Genomic DNA, 23,378 nt, shown 5'->3' on the forward strand with positions numbered 1-23,378 from the left:
TGTGGCTCATTATGAAATTGGGGTAAACCTCAGACAACAAATTATTCAGGGCTTTTTTGTTATCTTGAGCTGCACTGGCCAACAGGCAGCCTGTAGCCACAGGAGGCTATTTAGATGTGAGTAAAATAAAATCTTAACACTCAGCTCCTCAATCATAGCCACGTGAAAGGCTCAGTGGTCACACGTGGCCATTGGCTACCCCGCTGAAGGGCGCCGAGAAGAACATCTCCATCACGTTCGGAGGTTCCGTTGGACAGCCTGGACCGGCTCTTTTCCATCAATCCTCAATCTTGCCCTCGATCTGTGTATAATCCAAGCGCGAAGACTGGTCCCCAAACCCTTCCACTTCCTAGAGCAGATCCGAACAGGGGTCCTCCCAGCTTTAAAACTGGCAAGAGCGAGAGACATCGCTTGGCCTAGACGTGCTGCGAGGGTGAGGGTGAGAAGAGCCCAAGAGCCTCCCACCCAGGTCGGGGCAGCAGCAAGCGGGCGGCGAGAGGCGACGGCGACCCAGACGCGGGGCGGAAGGAGGGAGAGGCAAAGGGGCGGAGCCGAGCGCGGCGCTCGCGGTCACGAGGCCGGGGGCGGGGCCACGGGCGGTGGCCCGCGGGGGCGGGGCCGGGGGCGGGGCCGGGGGCGGGCCCGGGGCCGGGGGCGGGGCGCGGGGCGGCCGGCGCGCCAGCCCTGCCGTGCGTGCTCACGTGACAGGCCCGCGAGGCCCCGCTCGCGCAGTCGTCTGGACGAGCGAAGATGGCGGCCGAGAGGGAGCCTCCTCCGCTGGGGGACGCGAAGCCCACCGACTTTGAGGAGCTGGAGGACGGAGAGGACCTGTTCACCAGCACTGTGTCCACCTTAGAGGTGAGACCGCGCCGCCGTGGGTGCCGCGCTCCGCTGCCGCCGCGCGTCTCCCCTTAGGTGCCTTTCCCCTGGCCGTACTTGTGCCTCCCCACCCCCCGGGTGTGCGGGACCTGGTCCCGGCGACACCTGTGACGCGGGCCCCACCTCACGTACCTGGACGGCGAGGCTTCCTGGGGAGACCAGCCCGCCGCCGGGGGCCGACCTGAGCCTCAGGGGCCGGGACCTCGCCCGAGCATCCCAGCACCCTTCCCCGCTCAGCTGGCCTTCCTCGGTGTCACTTGCACCTCCTCTCCAGACCACCGAGGGGCTTACCCTGAGTCCCGGTGAGCCTCCCCACCACCCTCCCGGCGACCTCCGCAGCCCCTTGGGAGAGGCGCTCGCGGTTCCCTTCCCCAGGGAGGGTGTGCCCCTGGAACGGGAGAGCAGGCAACGGGGCGTTGAGTGGCCGTGGCTCCCCGGGGAGCGCTCTCCCAGTCGCGGCCCCGCGCCGACAGCCAGTTCCCCCGGAGGGAGGGGCTCGGGGACTGTTAGATGCATTGAACTGGTTTTTGTCTTCTGTAGTTCCTAGACTTTTTAAGAATAAGAGTGTTTATAAAATATAAAGTTGGGAGGGAGTAGTCCAGGAAAGTGCTGGTAGGTGTTTTTTTTTTTTTAAGTTACCACGGAGAAATAGCAGATCCTCACTCCCTTTTTCCTCTTTTCTCGCATGGTCAGCGATCTCTGAAGTTGAGTGTTCCTGTTTTTGTAAAAGGAAACACTGTTAACTGCATTGGCCTCCTAGATCGACTTCGGGTTTGAATTGCTTTGCATTTGTTGAGGGCGCGCACACCTCCTAGCCCGGTTTTGTGTGTGTGTGTGTGTGTGTGTGTGTGTGTATTAGAATGTAAGCAAATTGCCCGGAAGATTGTTTACCTTGGGCTATATTTCCTTATAAAGTGCTTTTTTTTTTTTTTCCCCGTAAGCTTTCTTGGTTCGTGCAGCTCGACACCAGATCAATTGGAAATTACTTTCAAATACTCATCATCTGAAATTCATTTCTTGGAAACTTCCGGGAACCGTTTTCCGCACTGACCATACTCTGCAAATTGTGTATACAGGTTCCCAGTCAGACCCCGCCTCCCCTCAGATCCTATGCTTCTTGGGGCTAGGGATAGTGCCTTGATCATCTTTGTGTACCTCCCAGGCTTGAACATTTCCAATTAGTAAATGTTTGCTTGATTCATTGTCAAAATAGCATCTCCTGAGAATTAGTAAGAATTCTCTTGCATAACGAATTGACCTTTTGGATTTAGTATCTTTTTAACTCTTTAAATGTACTGTAAGGCTTTCCTTAAAAATAATGAGAATATCTATCCAGGATTCAAAGGCCTGTATTTCCTTTGAGGGCTGCAAAGGTTTTCCACCAGCTAGGATCAAAACAAACTATTGACCTAGTAGTGTAAACCAGAATACTGTGAACACTAAGCATTCTGCATAATTGAGGTTTTTTAGATTTGAGTACAAAGAACTATAATCTGTATTTCTCATTTGGATGGGACTTTTTCATAAGGTTTTTTTTTTTTCAATAGAAGTCTACAGAAGTTTGAGTATGAATAAATTTAATCTTGGTTAGTGCACTGTGCAAGTTGTAAAGTTGGTTTTGATTGTACATCCCTTATTTTATAGATTCATTCAGGACTTTAAGGTGGTATAACTGAGATTTGTAAATTCAGAATCTTCTTTTGGTTTCCAAACTATAACAGGAAGGATATACAACAGTGCTTTTCAGTATAGCAAACTGTTCTGAAGGGATTTTTTTTTTTTTTTCCATGAACTCTGTTTCTGTTTTCAAAAGTGCTTCTCAAACAGCAGTGTGTTGGGGGGATTCTAGTTTGAAATGCAGATGCCTCATTTCAAACTTACTGGAATCTGCATGTGTAATAAATGCTCTAGAACAGTGGCGTTCAAACTTTATACATAAGTTACCTAGGAATCTTGTTAAAGTACGAATTATGATTCTGTAGGGCTGGGATAAGTCTATTATTATGCATTTTTAATAAACTCCTCATGACTTTCCTTCTGGTCCATAGACAGTAATGTGTTGCTAAGCCCCAAATGATTCTGATGCAGATTATCTGCTTTAAATAGTTATTACTAAGCTGTAAATTGAAAGGCATATAACTTAATGTCTTTTAATTAAAGCAAAAGTAAGTCAGTTTTAAAAATTTTATTTATAAAAAAAAATTTATTTATATAGAAACTTTCCTTTGAGAGCATTTGGAGGGAAAAATCAACTGAAATCCATATAGGTGAAAATAAAATTACAGACATTTTCATTGTCATCTTTGTTAAGCTTGTAATGACCATAAGCTTAGTGCATATGTATATTTTTATTAACACAATATAAGACTCTTTTCCATTCACAATCAAGAATAATCACATAAAGCCAAATTCAGTAAACAAAGCATATTTAAAAATCCTATTGTTTGTTTCTGTTTTGACTATGAAACAAGAAATTGGTGAAAGCTGGCATTAGGGGGCAGGGAATGGAATGAGGAGAAAGAATCCAGTGAAAGCTCGTTCTTTTTGGTACCTGAGAGGCAAGGCTTTAAATTGTTTAGGGATACTGCTTTTTCCTTAAATGCTACAACCCTAAGCTTAAAAGGTGCTTACACTAAAACAGCATGGAGACAACACCTTGAAAATGAATAAATAAATAAATAAATAAATAAATAAATAAATAAAGGGATGCCTGGGTGGCTCAGTCCGTTAAGCATCTGTCTTTGGTTCAGGTCCTGATCTGAGGGTCCTAGGAATCCCTGCTCAGCAGGAAGTCTGCTTTCTCCAACAAGTCTCTCAAGTAAATAAAATCTTTAATAAAAAAAAGTCAGAAAATTTATATTATATCCCTTGTTCTCTATTTTAAACAGCTATATTGATGCATAATTCACATACCATGCAATTTCACTCATTTAATGTGTACAACTTAATAGTTTTTAATATATTTATAGATATATGCAACCATCACCACAGTTTTAGAACATTTTCATTACCTCAAAAAGAAACCCTGTATGTTTTAACTATCATCGCCTGCCCCCACACCCCAACCTTCAACAACCACTGATTAACTTTCTATCTCTTACAGACTTCTCTGTTCTAGACTTTGTATGAATAAAATCCTGTAATTGGTTTTTCATGACTGGCTTCTTTCACTTGCATCATGTTTTCAAGGTCTGTACTTCATTCCTTTTTACAAAATGGAATGAAATGGAGTATTGCTCCATTGAGTGGCTATACCATATTTTGTTTATCCATTCCTCAGTTGATGGATGTATGGGTTGTTTCCATATTTTGGCTATTATGAATAATACTGCAATAAACACATTTATGTACAGGTAGAGTTACTGGGTCCTATGGTAACTCTACATTTAATCATTTGAATAATTGCCAGACCGGTTTCCTAAAGTGGCCACACCATTTTACATTTCCACCAGCCATGTATGAAGAAGGTACCAGTTTCTTCAGATCGTCACCAACACCGGTTATTGTGACTTTTTTTTTGGTTCTCTTCATCTTAGTGGGTGTGAATGTGTGTGTGTGTGTGTGTGTGTTTAAGATTTTATTTATTCATGAGAGACACACAGAGAGAGAGAGAGAGAGGCAGGCAGAGACACAGGCAGAGGGAGAAGGAGGCTCCATGCAGGGAGCCTGACATGGGACTGGATCCTGGGTCTCCAAGATCAAGCCCTGAACTGAAGGCCCATTGAACCACCCGGGCTGCCCTGAAGTGTGGTTTTGATTTCATTTTCTTGTTGACTAAAGATGTTGCGTATCTTTTCATAGGCTTGTTGGCCATTTGTATGTCTCCTTAGGAATGTCTATTCAGATCCTTTGCTCATTGTTTAATTGAATTGTCTATTACTGAGTTATAAGAATTCTTTATGTATTCTGGGTGCGAGTTCCTTACCAGATATATGATTTGCAGACGTTTTCTCCCGTTCTCTGGGTTGTCTTTCCATGTTCTTGATGGCATCCTTAATAAGTTTAAAAATTGTTTGATGAAGTCTAGTTTATTTTTTAAATTTTGTTGCTCATACTTTCACTGTCCTATCTAAGAATTCCCTGCCAAATCCAAGGTCGTGAAGATTTACATATATTTTTTCTTCTAAGAATTTTATGGTTTTGGCTCTTTTAGGTCTTTGATCTGTTTTGAGTTAATTTTTGAATTTGGCATGAGGTTTATTCTTTTGCACGTGGCAGTTCAATTGTCCTAGCACCATATGTTGAAAAGACTATTCTTTCCCCCATGTGAGTGGTCTTGGCATCCTGGTTGAAAAATCAGTTGACCATAGATGTTCACACTGGTTCTCATACCAAACTTAAATATAAGGGTCAGTTGAAGTTAAGATGAGGACCATAGTTTTCCCAAGTGTCACATGATAGAAATTATAGAGCATTTCATATTGAGTTTCCAGATGGTCTTAAAATTCCTTTTCTCTAACCCTATGCTCAGAAGATATCTGACTTCATTGACTTCACCCTCCAAATACTTGGGTATTTACTCTTTGCCATACTGTTTAGGTGATCATCAGTGCAAATAGCAAATTACTGCAAATCTTTAAGAACAGAAAATTTCTAGTGGAGAAGAAAGAGATGTTCAGAAAACTCTGGTACAGGTTGTGATTCTATGGTCCGAAAATATACCAGTTTCCACTGAAAATACCATTGAAACACTGGGGAGATTCTCCTTCCTATCGATGTTTCTGACACATAGTAGATGAATAGTAAATGCTTCTCTTGGCTGGGAGAAGCTCATTAAAGACATAATATATAAGAGAGACCTTGAAGGGGTAATGAAATTTCAAAGTAAAGAATAACAAGGGTCACTCAAGAGTCAGTCCATATTCTAGGGAGCCATAAAAAAATCTGTGTGAGTTGTTGAATATAGGATGTTACACGTTTACTATGTGGTGAGATTGTGAAGGGCTTTGGAATTTGTTATTTAAGTGGGTGAGAGCTATGAAAGATTTTTATGGCAGTTAACATGATCACCTGGGAAGATTAATGTGCCACAGCCTAAGAGGTAAATTTGAAAAGGAGGTATTACTGGTAAGTTGATGAGTTGGAGGGTTTTTTTTATGTCTGAGGTTAAAGACCTCAAGAAAGAAAGCACAAATAATAAAGGAGAAAAGGAATTGATGGAACAGTAGATGAAAAGTTAGATATCTAGAGACTTAAAATGTCTCCCTCTCTTTGAGTGATTCTTACTTAGACACAGGAATTATAAGTTTCGTTTCATTTGTGGTTACTTTACACCAATGAAAAGAACATTAAGTAGTTAGAAATACTGGATGGGCTAAGAAGGTTGATTTAGGAATCTGTCATAAATTTATTGAATGATTACATTAAACCAGGCTGTGGACATCAAGTCCGTGTCCTAAGGCATGTATGAAACAAGGAGAGTCAGTATAATAAACATAGCTGTGTGAACAGTTGCCTGCAATGCCAGGGGATCAATGTGTAATTGAAATATACACATGGCACAAAAATGATATAGAAGACTGAGTGATTTGATGGCGTAGAAATGATCTTTGAAATCTGGAAAGTGGGTGAAATTATCAAGAGAATAGAGTAAGACAAGGGGACTATTGCTACAAAGCTTCTAAATTAGTATGTGCTGTGCCTATACAACAGGTAGTAACAGTGTAGAAATTTTCTCAATTCTGTTTTTTGATCTCTGGGTAGACCTCCAATTTAGTACTCATTTTTTTGAAAATTTCAGTGTGAGTTACCTCTGTTAGGGAGAAGACATTTTGTCATCAAGTGTTTAAAGCGGGTGAGCGTTGAAAATTACTAGAAAGATTTAATGAAGCAGGATCAAGTTGACCACTTTTCCCTTAAAACCATTAAATTCTGTTTTTTGAGAATGAGTTACTTTTAGTACCTGTAAAAAATGTCATTATATGAAGTTGCTTGAGGCAGAGTTAATCACTTTTTTTGCAACTTTCTTCTTAAAAAGAACAAAATTTGCTTTTGATGTTAATTTTACAAGTAGCCACTTTGCTATGAAATGGCACTGCTATGGGTTTTTTTTCTGTGATGATAGTTTTTACTTGAGGCAAAATTAACCTCAATTTAGTAAAATTCACTACCACTTCAATCAAGATACAGAACACTTTCATCTAAAAAAAATTCTCTCACATAGTTAACCCTTCCCAGTCCTTTTTTTTTTTTAATATTTTATTTATTTATTCATGAGAGTCACAGAGAGATTGAGAGGCAGAGACACAGGCAGAAGGAGAAGCAGGCTCCATGCAGGAAGCCCAATGCGGGACTCGATCTCGGGTCTCCAGGGTCAGGCTCTGGGCTGAAAGCGGCGCTAAACCGCTGAGCCACCCAGGAATCCCCAACCCTTCCCAGTCCTAATCTCTGGCAACCACTGATGTGTGTAGAGTTTGTATTTTTTCAGAATATCATATAGATGGAATCATACAGTATAAAACTTTTTGTGTAGCTTCTTTAGTGTGAATGGTTTGAGACTCATGTTGTACATTATCAATAGTTCATTACTTTTTTATTGCTGAATTTAGTATTTCATTGTATGTATATATCACAGTTGTTTGTTGAAGGGCCATTCCATTGTTTCCAGCTGCTGGCATTAATGAATAAAGCTAATATAAACATTTACGTGCAGGTTTTTGTATGAACACAGTTTTCTTTTGGATGAAAACTTAGAAGCAGGATTGCTGGGTTGTATGGGAAGTATGTTTGCCTTTGTAAGAAACTGCTGTACTTCTGCCAGAACGCTTTACAAGAAGTGAAGTCATTTGCTTTTCATCCCATGAGTTAATGGCTCTAGTACTAATACAACTGAGGACAGTGTTACCCATTAGGACAGTGTTATTCCAGTCGGAGAATCGTTAAGCTATGGTTTCATTTTTTAAAAAACACGATGCTTCAATACAGAAGCATGTCAGTGTATTTCCTGGCATCATCAAAGTCATTTTAATACAGAAACTTTACCTTTATTCAGAGTCACGCTTTATATGATTATTGAATGTTGTAATCTTGAAAAGCTAGCCCCAGGGAACCTTCTGTGCAGCTAGATTTTAGTCTCTGGTCAAGTTTTATTCATTCCTGCTTTGAAGTCTAATAAAATTATAAAAGGTTTAAAGGAAGGAAGGCAAGGAGGAAAAGGACGGGGTGGGGGTGGGGGGGACTTAAGAAAGAAACTGCCAAACCCTTTTCTAAAGGAGATGTTTTGTTACATTACCATAGCAATGAATGAGAATACTGGTTGCTCCACACCTTGTCTGCTCTTGCTAATGTCGGTTTTGATTTTGGGTAATGGTGAGCTTTAGGTTGGTTTATTTTGGATTGAAAGAAGTGATTGTTAAATATTGTTCAATTGGGAATTTGTAAGCTGGTTTTTAAAGCCATTGTTAAAATTAAGTTACACAAACATATTTAAATGAATTACATTGAAAATGAAGGTGCGGCATCTGGGTGGCTCAGGCAGTTAAACAGCCGACTCTTGATTTTGGCTCAAGTCATGATCTCCAGGATTCAGGGATCTAGCTCAGTGTTGGACTGCACTCAGCAGGGAGTCTGCTTCACTAATTCTCTTTTCTCATTCTGCCTCTCCTTTCTCTCTCAAATAAATAAATCTTTTTTAAAAATGTAATAAATAGGGATCCCTGGGTGGCGCAGCGGTTTGGTGCCTGTCTTTGGCCCAGGGCGCGATCCTGGAGACCCGGGATCAAATCCCACGTCGGGCTCCCGGTGCATGGAGCCTGCTTCTCCCTCTGCCTGTGTCTCTGCCTCTCTCTCTCTGTGACTATCATAAATAAATAAAAAAAAAAATTTAAAAAAATGTAATAAATATTAAAAACTTGTCACTTCTGAATTCTCTTACTGCATTTTATTATTTCCTGTGCTCTTGAGGTTATATGTCTATTGTATTTGTACAGTGTAACTTACATATCTTCCAAGTCCACTTTCAGTGAGGGGTACATAGCCACAGCAGGCATTGAGCAAAAGCTGTAAATGAGTCTTCCCTCTCAAAGACCTTCTTGCTAAATATTTTCCAGCACACCAGTGATTTTTAGCCCTTCTAACCGGTTTGTAGTGTTATTTCATTGTGGCTTCAATATACATTCTGTTATAGTGATGTTGAGTGGCTTTTCATGTGCTTATTCACCATCTGAAAATCATCTTTGGTGATGTCCTTTCACATCTTTTGCCCATTTAAAAATTTGGATCTCTTTATTAAGTTTTGAGAATTCTTTATGAATTCTCGATACAAATCCTTTGCCAGTTGTGGTTTTGCAGATTTTTTCCCGGTCCGTGCCTTCTCTTTTTATGCTATTTTCGAGCTATCCTTTTGTTGTTGTGATCAATAGTACTTTAGATGTCACATATGAAATCCTTTCCTAACACTAACCCAAGGTCACAAAGGTTTTAGTTACACTTTCTCCTAGACATGTGTAATTTCAACTTAACATTTATGCCTCCAATTCATTTTGAGTTTACATGTAAGTTCACGATATGGGGTATTTTGCATATGGATACCCAGCTGTTCCAGCACCAATTATTGAAAAATAATCATATTGTTAAGGTTTATTTTATGGCTCAAAGTATGGACCTTGTGGTAAATGTTTTGTTTGCATTTCAAAAGGTTATGTATAGTCAGATGTTGATAAGTGGAGTGTCCAGTAAATGTTACTTCAAATTTGATTGATTGTATTTTGCAGTGTATACAACATCATCAATGAATTTCAGATGCTCTGTGCTAAGTTTAAGAAGCTAAACTTATGGGACGCCTGGGTGGCTCAGCGGTTTATCGCCTGCCTTCTGACCAGAGTGTGATCCTGGAGTCCTGGGATTGAGTCCCACATTGGGCTCCCTGCATGGGGCCTGCTTCTGCCTCTGCCTGTGTCTCTCTGCCTTTCTCTTTCTGTGTGTGTCTCATGAATAAATAAAATCTTAAAAAAAAAAAAAGGCTTGATTTAAAATGTTTCTTGATGAGTTATCTTTGCATCTTTTTCAAAGATCAGTTGAACCATACATATGTGCATACATCTATTTCTGGACTCCATTCTATTTCACGGATTTACTGTTTCCTTTTGCCAGTTGTATGCTGTCTTACTGTAACTGAGTCTTGAAATTAGTCGTATGAGTCCATTGACTTTTTTCTAAATTGTTTTGGCTCTTCTACTTTTGCCTTTCCATATAAGTTTAGGATCAATTGATTGACTTCTACCAAAACTTCCACCTGAGATTTTTATTTGGGATAGTGATGAATCCATAGATTAATTTTGGGAGATTTAACATGTTGAGCCTTTAAGGCATAGATTTACTGTTTCTTTACATTTTGTTGATTTACTTGATTTTTTTCATCACTGTTTGTAGTTTTCAGCGTACCAATCTAGCACATATTTTGTTGGCTTATACTTATTTCACGATTTCTTTTTTTTTTTTTTAATTTTTATTTATTTATGATAGTCACACACAGAGAGAGAGAGAGAGAGAGAGGGAGGGAGGCAGAGACACAGGCAGAGGGAGAAGCAGGCTCCATGCACCGGGAGCCCGACGTGGGATTCGATCCCGGGTCTCCAGGATTGTGCCCTGGGCCAAAGGCAGGCGCCAAACCGCTGCGCCACCCAGGGATCCCACAATTTCTTTTACATTTATTTATTGGTGGCCTGTTGACCCTCTATCCAGGAACTGTACTAAGCACTCATTAGGTATAGTAGTGTTTTTTTGTAGCATCCATGGGATTTTCATGTATATAATCATGCTGTTTGTGATTTGGAGTTTTGTTTCCAGTCTCTATGCCTTAATGTAATAGCTAGGACCATTAGTATAATATTGAATAGGAGTAGTAAAAGTGGGTATCACTTTCCCTTTTGTGAACTTTAGGAGGGTAATATTCTTTCTCTCTTACATATGATGTTACCTGTTAAGTTTTTTTGTTTTTTAAACATTTTATTTTTTAAGTAATCTCTCCACCAACATGGGACTTGAACTCAAAACCTCAGGATTCAGAGTTGCATATTCTATTGACTGAGCCAGCAAGTTGCCCCTTAAGTTTTTTTCTAGATTTCTTTCATCAAATTAAAGGAGTTTTATTCTTAGTTTTCTGAAATTTTATATTCACAACTGAAGGCTGGTGTTAGCAAATTCCTTTTCTGCATTTAATAAGATGATTATGTAACCTTCTAAGGTTAATTATAATGTGGATTATAATGATTGATTTTTATCTTTTTGTTTTTATTTTATCTTTAAAAGATTTTATTTATTCATGAGTGACACACAAAGAGAGGCAGAGGGAGAAGCAGGCTCCCTCCTGGGGACTCCAGGATCACGACCTGAGCCAAAGGTAGATGCTCAACCACCAAGCCACCCAGGCATCCCTATAATGATTGATTTTAAAACACTGAATAAACCTTGCTTTCCTAGAATAAGCCCATAGAATCATAAATGTGCTTAACCTTTTTATATGTTGCTGTATTCAGCTTGATAGTATTTTGTTTAGGCAATTATTGTCATGATAGATATTTGTGTAGTATTTTCTTTTACTTGTAATGTCTTTAATTTTGGTATAAGAAATACTGGTCTCATTAAAGGAATTGGAGAGTGTTTATTCCTCTTCTATATTCTTGAAGTTGTATAAAATTAGTCTTATGTCTTAATAGGACTCACTAGTGAAATCATCTGAGCATGTAGTTTTGTTTTTGAAAGACTTTTAACTTCAAATTCATAATACATACAGGGTTATTTCTTGTAGAACTTCTGTAGTATGGGTCTTTCAAGGAATTTGTCCATTCAGTCTAAATTGTGAAATTTATGGGCATAAGGTTTTTCATAATACTCTATTATTCTGGGATGCCTGGGTGGCTCAGCGGTTAAGCATCTGCCTTTGGTTTGTGATTCTCGTCCGGGGGTGGAGTCTTACATCAGGCTCCCTATGAGGAGGAGCCTGCTTCTCCCTCTGCCTAGCCTCTCTCTGTGTGTCTCTCGTGAATAAATAAATAAAATCTTTAAAAGAAAATACTCTATTATCCTGTGACCATGTCTGTGGCATCTGTGGGTGATGCCCCTGCCTTTTCATTCCTGATATTGATAGTTTATCTCTTCTGTTTGTTTACTTATTTATTCATTTATTTTAGTCTTACTACAGGACATCTTGTGATCTTCTCAGAGAATCAGCTTTTGCTTTCTTAATTTTTTGCCTTGTTACTTATCTATTCTATTACTGAGAGAAGAGTGGTGAAGTCTCCAAATGTAATGTAGATTTTTAATTTTTTATTTATATTTTTTGTTAGGTTTTTCCTTCAGAGTGATGCTCTGTTCTTAGAAACATAGACTTATAACATTGTTATGGTTTCTTGGTAAATTGATGATCCTTTTATCATATGATTTGTCTCTTTATTGCTCTTTATGGTCTCTTTATTTTTAACGTTTTTACTGTTAACTATCTGTATCTTTAAAGTAAGACTTTTATGGGGGGAGGGCAAGATGGCAGAGGAGTAGGGTCCTCAAATCACTGGGCCCCACCAACTTACCTAGATAACTTTCAAATCATCCTGAAAATCTATGAACTGGAACACTACAGAGAGAAGGGTTTTTGCTTCTAACAAGGTCCTAGATATATTTTCCACTTCTGGATTCCCTTCAACATACTCAACTTAATTTTGGGAGATACACAAGATACGGGTTTTTGTGTGTGGCTTTTTTTTTCTTTTCTCTGCCTCATTTTGTTCTACAATGGCGGAAGTTGAATACCTTCTAAAACATGACCAGTATGCATCCAGAACCAAGTGGTATACCATGCTGGTTCATTCTGTGAGATTCCTCATTTGCATTCTGCCCCCCTATTTTATCTCATTTATGTTTTGGTGGTCAATTTTGGGGCCCTCTACAAGTATTTCTGCTTTACAGAAATTTGGGACTGAGCATCTTCTAACATACAGAACTTAATATACTCAGAAACAAGAGGATCACCCTCTAGAATCCCTCAGGTAGACTACATTCTCCCTCCACCATCTCCTAGTCCCCCTTCTTTTTTTCTTTTCTTTCTTTTTCTTTTATTGTTTTCTTTTTTTCCCCTCTTCTTTACAATTATTGGCCTTTTATTTTTTGCTACTTTGTTTTAAAATTTGTTTTTCATTTTAGTGGTCCTTTTGTTTTATTTCGTTCTGATCTTTGGTTTCAATTTCTGGTCTCTGACCTCAGCAGAATCATCTAGGGTAAAATTTACTTAGGTCGTGGTTGATATTCTTGACTCAGCCCACTCATACAGCCACTCTTCACTGAGAAAAAGGACTAGAAAGAAGAACTCACCACAAAAGAAAGCATCAGAAGCAATACTCTCTGCCACAGAGTATAGAATTTGGATTACAATTTGGTGTCAGAAAGCCAATTAAGCGCAATTATAAAGCTACTGGTGGCTTTGGAAAAAAAAAAGCATAAAGGAATCAAGAGACTTCATGACTGAAGAATTTAGATCTAATGAGGCTGAAATTAAAAACCAATTAAAAGATGCAATCCAAACTGGAGGTTCTAATGACGAGGGTTAATGAGGTAGGAGAAAGAGTGAGTGACATAGAAGACAAGTTGATGGCAAGCTGAGGAAAAAAGAGAAAAACAATGAAAAGACCATGAGGAAAGGTTAAGGGAAATAAATGACAGCCTCAGAAGGAAAAATGTATGTACAATTGGGGTTACAGAGGGCGCCAAGAGGGACAGAGGACCAGAAAGCCTATTTGAACAAATCATAGCTGAGACCTTCCCTAATTTGGAGAGGGAAACAGGCATTCAAATCCAGGAGATAGGTTCCCCCCCCCAAAAAAAAAAAATCAAAAACCATTCAACACCTCGACATTTAATAGTGAAACTTGCAAATTCCAAAGATAAAGAGAAAATCCTTCAAGCAAGAGACAAGAGATCCCTAACTTATATGGGGAGAAATATTAGATTAACATCAGACCTCTCCACAGAGACCTGGCAGGCCAGAAAGGGCTGGTAGGATATATTCAGGATACTAAATGAGAAGAACATGCAGCCAAGAATACTCTATCCGGTAAGGCTCTTATTCAGCATAGAAGGAGAGATAAAGAGCTTCCAAGAAACTGAAAGAATATATGACCACCAAACCAGCTCTGCAAGAAATATTAAGAGGGACCTTGTAAAAGAAGGAGGAAGCCCAAAAAAATAAGCCACAAAAATGGACTGAATAGGTATTATGATGACACTAAATTCATATCTTTCAATAGTAACTCTGAACGTGAATAGGCTTAATGATTCCATCAAAAGATGCAGGGTATCCCCGACTGGATAAAAAAGCAAGACTCCTCTATTTGCTGTCTAGTAGAGACTTATTTTAGACCTAAGAACACCTACAGCCTGAAAATGAAAGGTTGGAGAACTATTTGCCATTCAAATGGTCTCAGAAGAAAGCTGAGGTAGCAATCCTCATATCAGATAAATTAAAATTTATCCCAAAGACTGTAGTAAGAGATGAAGGAGGGACACTATATCATACTTAAAGGATCTATCCAACAAGAGGACCTAACAATCATGAATATTTATGCCCCTAATGTGGGAGCTGCCAAGTAAATCAATCAATTAATAACCAAAGTAAAGACATACTAGAAAATAATACGCTAATAGTAGGAGACTTCAATGTGGCACTTTCTGCAAATGACAGATATTCTAAGCAGAACATCTCCAAAGAAACAGCTTTTTCTTTTTTAAAAGATTTATCTATTTATTCATGAGAGACACAGAGAGAGGCAGAGACATAGGCAGAGGGAGAAGCAGGCTTACTGCAAGGAGTCTGATGTGGGACTCAGTCCTGGAATTACACCCTGAGTCAAAGGCAGACACTCAACTGCTGAGCCACCTAGGCGTCCCAAAACAAGAGCTCTAAATGGTACACCGGACCAGATGGATTTCACAGATATTTACAGAACTTTACATCCAAAAGCAACTGAATACACATTCTTCTCAAGTGCACATGGAACTCTCTCCAAAGTAGACCACATACTGTGTCACAAATCAGGTCTTGATCGATAACAAAAGACTGAGATTGTCCACTGCATATTTTCAGACCATAATGCTTTGAAACTTGAACTCAATCACAAGAAGAAATTTGGAAGAAACTCAAACACGTGGATGTTAAAGAGCATCCTGCTAAAAGATGAAAGGCTCAACTAGGAAATTAGAGAAGAATTAAAAAGATTTATGGAAACTAATGAAAATGAAGACACAACCAATCAAAATCTTTGAGATACAGCAAAAGCAGTCCTAAGAGGGAAATACATTGCAATACAAGCATCCCTCAAAAAATTAGAAAAAACTCAAATACACAAGCTAACCTCACACCCAAAGGAACTGGAGAAAGAACAGCAAATAAAACCTACACCAAGCATAAGAAGAGAGTTAATAAAGTTTTGAGCAGAACTCAATGAAATAGAGACCAGAACTGTAGAATAGATCAACAAAATCAGGAGTTGGTTTTTTGAAAGAGTTCATAAGATAAACCATCAGCCAGCCTTATTAAAAAGAGAAAAGACTCAAATTAATAAAATCACAAATGAAAAAGGAGCGATCACAACCAATACCAAGGAAATACAAATGATTTTTAAAACATTATGAGCACCTGTATGCCAGTAAATTAGGCAATCTGGAAGAAATGGACACATTTCTGGAAAACCACAAACTAACAAAAGTGGAACAGGAAGAAATAGAAAACATGAACAGGCCAATAACTAAGGAGGAAATTGAAGCAGTCATTCAAAACCTCCCCAGACACAAAAGACCAGGGCCAGAGGGCTTCCCAGGGGAATTTTATCAAACATTTAAAGAAGAAACAATACCTATTCTGCTAAATGTGTTCTGAAAGATAGAAAGGCATGGAATACTTCCAAACTCGTTTTATGAGGCCAGCATCACCTTAATTCCAAAACCAAAGACCCCACCAAAAAGGAGAATTATAGACCAGTATCCCTAATGAACACAGATGTAAACATTCTCAACAAGATACCAGCCAATAGGATCCAACAGTACGTTAAGATTATTCACCATGACCAAGTGGGATTTATCCCCGGGATGCCAGGCTAGTTCAGCCCTCGTAAAGCAATCAATGTGATAGATCATATCAACAAGAGAAAAAACAAGAACCATATGATCCTCTCAATAGATACAGAGAAAGCATTTGACAAAATACAGTATCCATTCCTGATCAAAACTCTTCAGAGTGTAGGGATAGAGGCAACATTCCTCAACATCTTAAAAGCCATCTACGAAAAGACCACAGCAAATATTCTCAATGGGGAAACACTGGGAGCCTTTCCCGAAGATCAGGAACACGACAGGGATGTCAACTTTCACCACTACTATTTAACATAGTACTAGAAGTCTTAGCCTCAGCAATCAGGCAACAAAAAGAAATAAAAGGCATTCAAATTGGCAAAGAAGTCAAACTCTCCCTCTTTGCAGGTGACATGATACTGTACATAGAAAATCTAAAAGACTCCACCCCAAGATTGCTAGAACTCATACAGCAGTTCCTCTGTGTGGCAGTATACAAAATCAATGCCCAGAATTCAGTGGCATTTCTATACACTAACAATGAAACTGAAAAAAAAAGAAAAAAGAAATTAAAGAGTCAATCCCATTTACAATTGCACCCAAAAGCATAAGATACCTAGGAATAAACCTAAGCAAAGAGGTAAAGGATCTATACCCTAAAAACTATAGAACACTTCTGAAAGAAATTGAGGAAGACACAAAGAGATGGAAAAATATTCCATGCTCATGGATTGGAAGAATTAATATTGTGAAAATGTCAGTGGTACCCAGGACAATTTACACATTTAATGCAATCTCTATCAAAATACGATGGGCTTTCTTCAGAGAGTTGGAACAAATCGTCTTAAGATTTGGGTGGAATCAGAAAGAAACCCGAATAGCCAGGGGAATATTGAAAAAGAAAACCAGAGCCCGAGGGCATCACAATGCCGGATTTCAAGTTGTACTACAAAGCTGTGATCATCAAGACAGTGTGATACTGGCACGAAAAACAGACACATAGATCAATGGAACAGAATAGAGAACCCAGAAATGGGCCCCCAACTCTGTGGTCAACTAATATGCTAAAAAGCAGGAAAGACTATCCAGCGGAAAAAGGACAGTCTCTTCAATAAATGGTGCTGGGAAAATTGGACAGCCACGTGCAGAAGAATGAAACTAGACCCTTCTCTTACACCATACACAAAGATAAGCTCAAAATGGATGAAAGATCTAAATGTGAGACAAGAATCCATCAAAATCCTAGAGGAGAACACAGCCAAAACCCTTTTTGACCTTGGCCATAGCAACTTCTTGCAAGATACATCTATGAAGGCAAGAGAAACAAAAGCAAAAATGAACTACTGGGACTTCATCAAGATGAAAAGCTTCTGCACAGCAAAAGAAACAGTCAACAAAACTAAAAGACAACCTACAGAATGGGAGAAGATATTTGCAAATCTTGAAGATATACCTATCAGATAAAGGGCTAGTATCGAAGATCTATGAAGAACTTATTAAACTAAAGAGCAAAGAAACAATCGAATAATGAAATGAGCAAAAGACATGAACAGAAATTTCACCAAAGAAGACATACACATGGCCAAGAAGCACATGAGAAAATGCTCTGCATCACTTGCTATCAGGGAAATAGAAATCAAAACCACAATGAGATACCACCTCACACCAGTGAGAATGATGAAAAATTAACCAGACAGGAAACAGCAAATGTTGGAGAGGATGTGGAGAAAGGGGAACCCTCTTGCACTGTTGGTGGGAATGTGAACTGGTACAGCCACTCTGGAAAACAGTGTGGAGATTCCTCAAAGAGTTAAAAATAGAGCTGCCCTAGAACCCAGCAATTGGACTGCTGGGGATTTACCCCAAAGATACAGATGCAGTGAAACAGCAGGACACCGGCACCCCAATGTTTATAGCAACAATGTCCATTTGGAGTTTGCTTGTTCTTGATTCTGTAAATTTATGTCTTTCAACGAATTTGGAATGTTTTTATCTATCATTTGTTGAAATATTTTTGCATGCTTCTTTCTAGAATTCCAGTGACATGAATGTTAGAATTTTTAATACTATCTCACAGGTTCCTGAGTTTCTGCTTTTTGTTTTGTTTTGTTTTGTTTTTTTCCTTCTCTGTTATTCAGATTGGATATTTTCTTTTCACGTTCACTGGCTTTTTCTGTCAGAAACTGAAAAGAGTCTGAAATTTTATTTTCTAATCTAGAAAATGTTTTATGGTTGCTGGTTTATGGTTGATTAAACATTTTTATTCAAAGCATAGCAAGCCGCATGAATATCACATTTGTGCCAGTTTTCTCTATCTCTCTTGATGGGGTGATGTGATGGGGTGAGAAGGGGAGGTTGATATTGCATCTGTCTTCGGTTTGTGTCACAGCTGAAAAACCCATATCCTTAAAATAGGCAATAAGTGTGCCTCTTCTTTGTTCTAGAGAAGACATTTTATTATAATGGACAGAAAACAAATCTGTTCTTTGGGAAACCCACAGTGACCTCTGTTTTCCAAGTCTGTTTCCCAGGAGCTTGGTCTTCTGTCAGAGTTGTACCTGCTGCATTGTCACCCACTTCCACTCAGCTTGGGTCACTTAGAGAATAGTGGTAAAAGGAAGGAGAGAAAATAAATACAAAGGAGGATGTCTGTCTCCTCCTATTCAGATTTCTAGGTCCTGTTTCCCTGACTCAGCTGGCCAGAAAAGTAAATTTTCTCTTGGATTTTAGAAGTCAGTGCTCTCATTCTTGCTGGTTTCTTGCACCTAATAAGCTACTGGGTTTGGCTTCAGGGCAGGGTCGGGAAAGAAAATGGGATAGGGAGAGGAGGAAAAGGGGAAAAAAAAATTCCACCTACATTCTCTTGGTAGCAGCAGTCCTGGTGTGACAATCAGAAGATAAAAGTTTTTCTTGGTCTCATTGCTATTCACACTATAGTATATAGTTCTACAATTAGAGCCATTCTCAGGGAGCTGAAAGAGAAAAGAAGGACCAAAAAAAAAAAAAAAATCATAAAATTCACCCTTGCGTTTTTGTCTCCTTTTCCAGTTTACCTGTCATCATTTAATTTTAGGATTTTGTTTTGTGTATTCTATCCAGAGCTTTTAGTGTTAATCACTGGGAGAGAAAGGGGCTCTAGTGGGCTTCTTTAATCTTGTTTGGGATTTTAAATACTAAGGCATTCACAACAACCTTGGAACTTTTTATAAGGATAATTTCCAGCACACTACTAGGTGATGATGTAGGGGGGCAAATACACATTTATTAAAAATGCTGATGTGTCTACAGTTGCATATATTGGAGAACTAGTTCTGATCACCCAGAACTTGTGCTCTAGGCAATTAAGTCATCCTTGTTCCCTTCCATCACTTCCTCATTGCACACCTCTTGCACTTACTAGGAAACCTAAAGAGGCATGGGGAGGCAGGAGCAAAGACAAGTTCCTACAGCTTTTAGTAAGTGACTGACTGCTCTAGTTTAGTGAACAAGTTGTATATAAGACTTTAGTGCTTATATCTTATTCAATATAAGTATATCTTAGTTTTAATGAATATTATCAGAAAGTTGAATCGTGTGTAGGTACCCACTTTTTCCATATAATGACATAAGCCTTTTACTGTGCTACTCTGCTTTATTATTTTTTTTAATAGACTTATTTTTCAGAACAGTATTAAGCTTACAGCAAAGTTGAGTGAAGGTACAGAGATTTCCCATATGTTGCCCCTATATATGCGTTATCCCTCATTGTCAACTTCGTCCACAGAAGTGGTATGGTACATTTGTTATGATTGATGAATCTACATTAACACATTGTAATCATCAAATTTTATAGTTTATAGCTTTGCATGCTGTGGGTTTGGACAGGTGTGTAAGGACGTGTTGTATATCCACCCTAATATCACACAGAGTCGTTTCACTGTCCAGAAATCATGTGTTTCCACCTCTTCATCCCTCCTTCCCTTCCAGTGTACTGATCTTTTTACCATCTTTATAGTTTTGCACTTTCCAGATTATCATACAGTTGGAATCATGCGATAAGTAATCTTTTTAAAAATTTTATTTACTTATCATGAGAGACACACAGAGGCAGAGACATAGGCAGAGGGAGAAGCAGGCTCCTTGCAGGGAGCCTGATGCAGGATTTGATCCCCGGACCCCAGGTTCACGACCTGAGCTGAAGGCAGATGAAGGTATCCCAGTAATCTTTTTTTTTTTTTTTTTCCAGTAATCTTTTTATACTGGATTCTTTCACTTACTAATATGCATTTGAGTTTTCCCTGTATGTTTTCGTCACTAGATAGTTCATTTCCTTTTAGTGCTGAATAACATTCTATTGACTGGAAGCACCAGTTTACTTATTAACCTACTAAGGGACATCTTGGTTGTTTCCACGTTTTGGTAGTTATGAATATAGCTGCTGTAAACATCGTGTACTGGTTTTTGTGTGTACATAAGTTTTCAGCTCTTCTGGATAAGTACTAAAGAGAGTGATTGCTGAACTATATGGTAAATATGTTTAGTGTTTTTTTCCTTAAGATTTTATTTATTTATTCATGAGAGAGACACAGAGAGAGAGGAAAAGACACAGGTAGAGGGAGAAGCAGGCTCCCTGTAGGGAGCCCGATGTGGGATTCGACCCCAGGACCCCAGGATCACGACCTGTGCCAGAGGCAGATACTTAACCACTGAATCACCCAGGTGCCCCAAGAATATGTTTAGTCTTAAAAGAAACTCCCAAAATGTTTTCCAAATTAACTGTACCATTTTGCATTCTCACCAGAAGTGAATGAGAGTTCCTTTTGCCAGCATTTGGTGTTGTCAGAGTTAAAGATTTTTGATCATTCTAATAGGTATACACCTATTAGATACACCTTCATGAGGTATAGTGTTATCTCATTGTTATTTTAATTTGCATTTCTCTATATATGGTGTGGGGCATCTTTTCATTTTTCTCCCAAACTGTGGCTTTTTTTTTATTCTCTTGACAGTATTTTTCACAGAAAGTTTTAATTTTAATGAAGTTATCAATTCTTTTTTTTTTTTTTTTTTTAAGATTTTATTTATTTATTCATGAGAGACACAGAGAGAGAGAGGCACAGACACAGGCAGAAGCAGGCTCCATGCAGGGAGCCCGACGTGGGACCTGATCCTGGGTCTCTGGGATCACACCCTGGGCCAAAGGCAGCGCTAAACTGCTTGAGCCACCCGGGCTGCCCAAGTTTATCAATTCTTTAATGGAGCGTGCATTTGTTATTGTATCTGAAAACTCACTGCCAAATCCAAGGTCATCAAGATTTTCTCCTGTTTCTAGGAATTTTACACTTTTGTGCTTTACATTTAGGTATGTAATCCATTTTGAGTTGATTTTCGTGAAGGGTGTAAGGTCTCTGCAGATTCATATTTTGCATGTGAATGTCTAGTTAAGCCAACACTATTTGCTGAAGAGACTGTTTTTTTCCCTATTCTCTTCTTTGTTCATTCTTCAAAGATCAGTTGATTATATTTATGTATTTTGGGGCTTTTCTCTTCCATTTTTCTATTCTTCCACCAATACCACATTATGTATTGATTATTATAAGCTTGAAGTCAAGTAGCTTTAGTCCTCCAATTTTGTTCTTTTCATTCAGTGTTCTTTTGGTTATTCTGTTTTTTTTGCCTCTCTCTATAAAGTTTAGGATTATTTTATTGATATCCACAAAATAACTGTCTCCAATTTTGATTGAGATTAAATCGAATCTCTATATCAAGTTGGGAAGAACTGGCATCTTGAAAGTATTTAGCCTTCCTACTCATGAACATGAACATCTCTCCATTTATTGGGTCTTTTATTTCATTCATCAGAGTTTTGGAGTTTTCCCCATACACATCTTATTACATGTTTTATGAGAGTATACCTAAGTATTTCATTTTGGGGGGAATGTTACTGTTTTTAACTTCAAATTCTATTTTTCAGTGATGCTATGTAAGAAAGTGACTTAAGTTCTGCATGTTAATCTTATATGCTGCAGCTTTGCTGTAAATGCATATTAGTTCTGGGAGGCTTTTTTGTTTGGATTTTCTACTTAGACACTGATGTCATCTGTTAACAAAGGCAGTTTTATTTTTTCCTTCCCAATTTTTATGCCTTTTATTTCCTTTCCTTGTCTTATTGCATTAGCTAGAACTTCCAGTACAATGTTGAAAAGTAGTGGTAAGAGTTAACATCTTTGTTTTGTTCCTATTCTTAGTGAGAAAGCTTCTAGTTTCCCACCATTAAGTTTGATTTAGGAGGTGCCCGGCTGCCTCATTGGGTAGAGCATGTAACTCTTGATCTTAGGGTTGTGAGCTCAAGCCCCACATTGGGTGTGGAGCTTACTTTAAAAAAAATGTTGATGTAGGGTTTTTGTAGCTATTTTTTCTCAAATTGAGAAAGTTCCCCTGTATTTTTAGTTTTTTGAGACTACTGTGCTACATTTTTTATGTAGATATGCTTTAGGTTATTTCAAATTCTTCAGTATTATAGATAATGTGATTGATAAACTTGGGGCCAGTTTTTAGGCATATTCATAATTATACTCTCTTCCTCAGCCCCTCCACCCTATGCATGCATGCTCTCTCTCTGTAAATGAATTAAACCTTTTCAAAGAGGATGTTCAAAGGCCATTTAACATGAAAAATTGCTGAGCATCATTGTTCATCAGGGAAATGCAAATTCAAACACGATAAGATATACTTTATACCACCATAATAGCTAAAATGAGAAAGATAAAATATATCAAAATGTTGACAAGGTTGTGGAGCAATTGATTTTTTCACAAAATATGCAGCCACTTTAGATTTCTAAAGCAGAATATTCACCTACCCTGTCATTTAGCTGTTCTACTCATATATACCAAACACAAATTTGTTCACATGTTTACTAAAAGACACATATATTAGGAAGTTTATACAACATTATTGATAGTGGCACAAAACTGATAACTACGCATATGTCCATCAGTAATAGAATGAATTGATTGAGGTATATTTAAAATGGAATGTTTTGCAGCAACAAGAATGTGTAATTTATTACTATAACAACAGTATGGATGTGTCTTAAAACATAACATTAAGAACAAAAACAAAAGAATATTCTGTATGATTCCGTTTTATGAACAAAAACAGGGAAAACTAATCCATGCTGATATGTTCTCTTTCTAGATCTGGGTGCTGGTTACACAGGTGTGTTTGGTTTGCGAAAATACCTAGCTGTATGCTTTTGACATACACACGTTCATTTTTATGTCTTTTTTTTAAAAAAAAGAGTATTGGTTTTAACTATTATACGAAAACCTGTAATAAAGCTAAAAGCTTCACAGTGTAGCTTCTATTATGTTGGTCGTTATACTTTAAAATTAAGAAGTGCAAAAACAGTCCCTAAGTTCAGTTGAAATACAATGTTTGGGAAGAAGGCATATTTTTAGTTT

At 38.5% G+C, this 23,378-nt stretch overlaps 1 protein-coding gene across 2 annotated transcripts in view; it reads left to right on the forward strand.

Moving 5' to 3' along the window:
• The first annotated feature begins 697 nt into the window (after window positions 1-697).
• The window catches only part of SNX2 (sorting nexin 2), a 57,495-nt gene continuing 34,814 nt past the window's right edge, over window positions 698-23,378 (forward strand). Inside the window, exon 1 of one of the 2 annotated variants that reach the window (XM_072840762.1) lies at window positions 698-858. In XM_072840762.1, coding sequence (XP_072696863.1) covers window positions 751-858 — 108 coding nt within the window. In that variant the 5' untranslated portion in view covers window positions 698-750. Of the gene's footprint in view, window positions 859-1,047; window positions 1,182-23,378 lie in introns of those variants that run through there. The other variant, XM_072840763.1, reaches the window with a different exon arrangement.

The sequence above is a fragment of the Canis lupus genome, chromosome 10, assembly GCF_048164855.1.
Source record: "Canis lupus baileyi chromosome 10, mCanLup2.hap1, whole genome shotgun sequence".
NCBI classification, from domain to species: domain Eukaryota; kingdom Metazoa; phylum Chordata; class Mammalia; order Carnivora; family Canidae; genus Canis; species Canis lupus.